The sequence below is a fragment of the Lolium perenne genome, chromosome 2 (assembly GCF_019359855.2).
Source record: "Lolium perenne isolate Kyuss_39 chromosome 2, Kyuss_2.0, whole genome shotgun sequence".
NCBI lineage: Eukaryota > Viridiplantae > Streptophyta > Magnoliopsida > Poales > Poaceae > Lolium > Lolium perenne.
Genome location: NC_067245.2, coordinates 196,401,475 through 196,407,644, shown reverse-complemented (window position 1 = coordinate 196,407,644; position 6,170 = coordinate 196,401,475). Strand labels below are relative to the sequence as shown.

Below are 6,170 nucleotides of genomic sequence, written 5' to 3'. Positions count from 1 at the left end.
TGGTGGTTTTGAGATGTGTATTAACCCATGATCAAACCATCCTTGCAGATCATGGAAGCTAACAATAGCATGCCTGCACATGAATTTGTTGGCGCCCAATCGTCCATAGACATAATTGGCCCACGAAGCAACAATGATGGTTTCAGTACACCCAGGAAAACAACAAGTATACCTCTACGTGTAAGTATCCAGTCAGTCAGACAACATAGTATGTCCTATAGTTTAAAATTTTATATAGATGTGCATTGTGGAACAGATTTACTTAGCATGGTTATGTTGCTACAGTGTTCATCATTCACCCCTGAGTGTGAAGAGGAACTGAAGCCTGTAGTAGGGATGGTATTTGATGACATGGACTCTGTGGAGAAATTTTATAAGTCATATGCACATCATGTTGGATTTGGAGTCCGTGTCGGGCAGCACAAGAAGTTAGTGGATGATGTAGTTATATGGAAGCGTTTCTTATGTGACAGACAAGGATTTAAGTTGAAGAAAAGTACAACTAGTACTAATCCCTCACAGAAAGCTACAATGACTGGCAATACCACAAAAAAGAATTCAAAAAAACGTAAAAGGAAGGAAACGAGATGTGGATGTGATGCCCGTATTTTTGTCAAGAGGACTAGTGATAACAAGTATATGATAGCTTCATTAGTTGAGAATCACAATCATGGGCTAGTGACACCTAGTAAGCATCATCTGATCAGATCGAACCGCCGAGTCAATGAGAAGGCAAAACAGACACTTTACTCATGTCACAAAGCAAGCATAGGCACATCACAGGCATTCAGATTGCTTCATGTCGGCGCTGGTAGTTTCGAGGGTGTGGGATGCACGAAAAGAGACTTACAGAACTACTACTGCGAATTCAAAAATAAAATCAATGACTGTGATGCTCAAATGTTTGTGGACCAACTGGGCAGAATGAAGGAACTCAACCCAGCTTTTTTCTTTGATTATGACGTGGATGAAAATGGTAGGTTGTTGCATGTGTTTTGGGCAGATGCCACCGCGAGAAAAAATTACAACCATTTTGGAGATGTGGTCTCTTTTGATTCTACATACACAACAAACCATTACAATATGATTTTTGCACCTTTCACCGGTGTCAATCATCATATGCAGTCTGTGTTTTTTGGAGCCGGCTTTGTTGTAAATGAGAGAATTGCGTCATACAAATGGTTGTTTGCCGCCTTTTTAAGAGCTATGGGGGGTAAAGAGCCGAGACTTATGATAACAGACGAGGATGCTAGTATGAGGGAGGCTATGAGATTTGTTCTTATAACCACTATACACAGATTGTGCATGTGGCATATTATGAAGAAACTTCCTGAAAAAATCAGTCCTAGCTTAAGAGAAGACCCTGCGTTTTTTAAGAGGGTGAACTCGTGTGTATGGGGATCAGAAACACCTGAAGAATTTGAGCTGACATGGAACTCTTTTATTTCTGATTTTCAGTTGGAAGACAACGAGTGGTTGGCTACTAGGTATAAGATCCGCGAGTCATGGATTCCAGCCTACTTCAGGGACATACACCTAGCAGGGATTCTTAGAACTACATCAAGATCGGAAAGTGCAAATTCATTTTTCAACCGTTTTATTGGTCGCAAGCTTGCATTTGTCGAGTTTTGGCTTAGATTTGACACTGCTTTACAATGTCAACGACAAGAAGAGTTGATAGCTGACAACACAAGCATCCATACAACGCCTCAGATCATGACATCATGGGAAATAGAGAAGCAAGGCAGTGAGGTATTCACACATGAGGTGTTCGATAATTTCCAAAAAGAGGTGCTTGCTGCTAGAGAGCATTGTGATGTGCAGGGCACTGAAATGGTAGACGGGATGAAAGTAATGGCGATCAGCGATGCCTCTAATAAGGTTAGAGAAGTACAATATGATACTTCAACCATGATAGCTAAATGTTCTTGCATCTTATTTGAGTCTAAAGGAATCCCATGTCGCCATATCATACGATTCTTGCGGGCTGCAAAAGTTGAAAACGTTAATGAGCAACTGAGCTCCTATGTCCTAAAAAGATGGGAGAAAAATTGCAAAAGGTAAATATCACTAGCGTAAATTATGCTATTTTGTTTGAGTTGCTGGCTGACAATATCATTTTGTGCAGGTATAGTGTATACGATAGCGAGGGTAACTTACTTGCAGAGAAGCCCATTGACCCGGTTGAAGCAGCCAAAAGAAGAAAAATTTCAGATGCACGCAACAAGTTCGAAGCATTGGTTCAAAAAGCTAAGAACTATGAGGAAGGGATTGACTTCCTTACAACTAGTTTGCTCAACATGGAGGAACATCTATCTAAGTTGGGGCCTGCTGTTTCAGTTACAAGGCAAGAAGAACATGAGGCTTTTCTTGGCTGTAGCATTCCATCAGAAGTTAGTGTCCTACCACCAACTGACGTCCGTACTAAGGGGAGATGCAAGAGAATAAAGGGACATGGGGACAAGGGGAAAAAGAATGAAAGTGAGAAACCAAAGGCGATACGGAAGTGCGGGAAATGCAAGCAAGCTGGTCATAATAGCCGCAAGTGTCTAAACAAAAACCCGCCAACAGAGATAGCATAAGATTCAGTTCCATATTTTCACTTCAGTTAGCGTCAAACTGTAATTTGAGTTTCTTTGGCCATATTGTCTTAGCCCTTGTATGGAAATGCACTACTGATGATGTTCTTAAAAATGGATTTAACTTGAGTATTTTGTTTGGTTATCTGACATGAAGACACTCAGTCTTTGTACAGGGTGTTCTATTCTGTTGGTTGTCTCTGAATCATATACTTTGTACGTTACTATAATTTTTGGAGAGATTGATCGCTACGACATGGTGTTCTGTTCTGTTACTTCATTGTTTAGGCCATCATTTTTGGGGAGTTTGATTTGTTTTCTTGGTACAGATAATTAGAATGTTCAGACTGCTTATACAGAAGCATTCAGTTGTAACTTTTCTAATCTCCTAATTAAGTAGTCAGAAGTCAGATCCTTGGACGGAAGATTGATGTACTAGCTTTCTACGTTTTCTTCATTAACATTTGATTCTACAGAGGAATCCAACCTCCGTTTGAGAAAGTACTAAGATAACTCAATTTCTGAAACACATACGAGGTGGAACTCCCAGGAAATATCTGTTCGGCCAACCTCGCTGTGAGTCAATTTCTGGAACCCTTCTGTCGCGGCGACCTAGCTGTGAGTCTCTTCGGCCACGCCCCGCATGCATCCTCCTCGGCTGGTTGCTCCCTTATCTCTCTGCCGCAAGGTGCGCCGGGGACCTCACCCGCCAATTTTGCCGTCCAGTGTGCAAAGCCTTCCGATGAATTTCCCCGACGAGCTTCTTGCAGGATTTTGGGCGTTGTGCTTGATCCAGTCTTCGACTCTGTGTCGTTTGCTGTTTCCCCGACGAGCTTCTTGCAGGCTTTTGGGCGGTGTGCTTGATCCCTTCACCGACTCTGTGTCGTTTGCTGGAGACCTGAAGCAATTTATCTAAGGAAGAAGGAAACTCAGATGAGAGCTGTGGAGTAAGGCAGGGGGGTTTTCACAAACTTGCAAGTTAGTGGAGGTGGACGCAGGCATCTTTGGAGCGGGCCGCAGATTTTAGATCGGACGTCTCGCGCGAGTTAGATTGCACGATTGCACGGAACGGGTGATTGCACAGCAAATGCTCCCAGAAAAAAAATCCCTTTAAGAAGGTCGAAAAAATCTAACTTGTTACAAAAACTGGTTTCAGTGAGACCTAACCAAATTTGGCGTACATGCTGCCATATCTATAACAACAAGGAATATCTAAAAGGGAAAGTTTCACAAAATTTGTAATTTAGGGTGAAAATGATGCCATACATGATGCCATTACTTGTTACAAAATCTGAAAATCAATTGGGTATTATAAAGGGAAATAAAAAGTTCGAAGAATGTAAAAACGAAACCATCTATCTATCTATGTATAGAAGATCAGCTGTATGAAATTTGAGGTCATTTAGAGAATGTAGAAAAATCACCTTGTTAGAAAAGCTGGTTTCAGTGAGACGAAACGGCATGCGTTTAAGCAAAGTGATTTTTTCGAACATCTCCAAATGACCCCAAATTTGCCATACATGATGTCATACGTGTAACAACAAGGAACCCTATCTAAAAAGTGTCAAAAAAGTTTGCCCAAACGTATAGCTCTATCAAAAAGAACCTCACCATGGCGCTAGTATAATTTTGGGCTTAGTTACAAACTTTCGTTACCTAACCTTCAACACGAAACTTGTTTCAAATCACTTTTGGCGTACAAGAAACAAATCCCACCTTGATTCGAGCACCACAGCCTCCAAACGATGCCGATGTCGATATCGGCATGGTCAGAACGACTATGCTCGCCGCCACTGCTAGGTCACCGTCGGGATGCACCGTCAATCCCGTCCCCTCATTCGATCACTGACACACCAGAGATACCGCCGAGGCCAATGCCGAACGTACATGCTGATGCCAATGCCGAACGTACATGCTGATGCCAATGCCGAACATGCATGCACGCCGCTGTGGGCACGGCCACGCCGCTCCGCTATGCTGGACGCCACAGACCACCGCGAGGTCTTTCCCTTCGCCACCACACTCTTCTAGCACCCATCTATACACGCCAGAAAGGAGAGACACTAGTTTTCTCTACATTGCTCGTGTTCGTGTCGGACACGGTCAGTCAAAGTTTTGAGGTAGTTGATGGCGTGTATTTCACACGTTCGTTGGGCAACCCCAAGAGGAAGGTATGATGCGCACAGCAGCAAGTTTTTCCTCAGAAAGAAACCAAGGTTTATCGAACCAGGAGGAGCCAAGAAGCACGTTGAAGGTTGATGGCGGCGGGATGTAGTGCGGCGCAACACCAGGGATTCCGGCGCCAACGTGGAACCTGCACAACACAACCAAAGTACTTTGCCCCAACGAAACAGTGAGGTTGTCAATCTCACCGGCTTGCTGTAACAAAGAGTTAACCGTATTGTGTGGAAGATGATTGTTTGCGTAAAACAGAGAACAAAGATTGCAAAGAGATTGTATTTCAGTAAAGAGAATTGGACCGGGGTCCACAGTTCACTAGAGGTGTCTCTCCCATAAGACGAACAACATGTTGGGTGAACAAATTACAGTTGGGCAATTGACAAATAAAGAGGGCATGACCATGCACATACATATTATGATGAGTATTGTGAGATTTAATTGGGCATTACGACAAAGTACATAGACCGTCATCCAACTGCATCTATGCCTAAAAAGTCCACCTTCAGGTTATCATCCGAACCCCCTCCAGTATTAAGTTGCTAACAACAGACAATTGCATTAAGTATGGTGCGTAATGTAACTAGTGACTACATCCTTGAACATAGCACTAATGTTTTATCCCTAGTGGCAACAGCACAACACAACCTTAGAACTTTCATCCTTTGTCCTGTGTCAATGCAGGCATGAACCCACTATCGAGCATAAGTACTCCCTCTTGGAGTTACAAGCATCTACTTGGCCAGAGCATCTACTAGTAACGGAGAGCATGCAAGATCATAAACAACACATAAGCATAACTTTGATAATCAACATAACAAGTATTCTCTATTCATCGGATCCCAACAAACGCAACATATAGAATTACAGATAGATGATCTTGATCATGTTAGGCAGCTCACAAGATCCGACAATGATAGCACAATGGGGAGAAGACAACCATCTAGCTCCTGCTATGGACCCCTAGTCCCGGGGTAGACGACTCACTCATCACGCCGGAGGCGCCCCGGGCGGCCGAGAGTCCTCCGGGAGATGATTCCCCTCTCCGGCAGGGTGCCGGAGGAGATCTCCGGACTCCCCCGAGATGGGATCGGCGGCGGCGAGCGTCTCGGAAGGTTTTCCGTATCGTGGTTCTCGGTACTGGGGTTTCGTCACGGAGACTTTTTATAGGCGGAAGGGCAGGTCAAGAGGCGGCACGGGGCCCCACACCACAGGGCCGCACGGCCAAGGGGGGGGCCGCGCCGCCCTAGGGTGTGGCCCCTCGTCGCCCCTCTTCGTCTCTCCTTCGGACTTCGGAAGCTTCGTGGAAAAATAGGCCCCTGGGCTTTGATTTCGTCCAATTCCGAGAATATTTCCTTACTAGGATTTCTGAAACCAAAAACAGCAGAAAACAAAGAATCGGCACTTCGGCAT

The 6,170-nt window shown here is 44.1% G+C and overlaps 1 protein-coding gene across 1 annotated transcript; it reads left to right on the top strand.

Annotated features, from left to right (window-relative positions):
• Positions 1-267: 267 nt before the first annotated feature.
• LOC127329016 (protein FAR1-RELATED SEQUENCE 5-like) lies at positions 268-2,650 on the top strand. The gene is made up of 2 exons (XM_051355563.2): positions 268-2,060; positions 2,129-2,650. Exons 1-2 carry the CDS (start codon positions 268-270, stop codon positions 2,580-2,582), a joined length of 2,247 nt encoding a protein of 748 aa, XP_051211523.2. The 3' UTR covers positions 2,583-2,650.
• Positions 2,651-6,170: the final 3,520 nt, after the last annotated feature.

Bases quoted from the DNA above. Each gene is read 5' to 3' on its own strand.
- LOC127329016 (XM_051355563.2), top strand. From the start codon at position 268: ATGGTTATGTTGCTACAGTGTTCATCATTCACCCCTGAGTGTGAAGAG. The intron at 2,061-2,128 runs GTAAATATCACT...CATTTTGTGCAG, and splicing joins TGGGAGAAAAATTGCAAAAG to GTATAGTGTATACGATAGCG.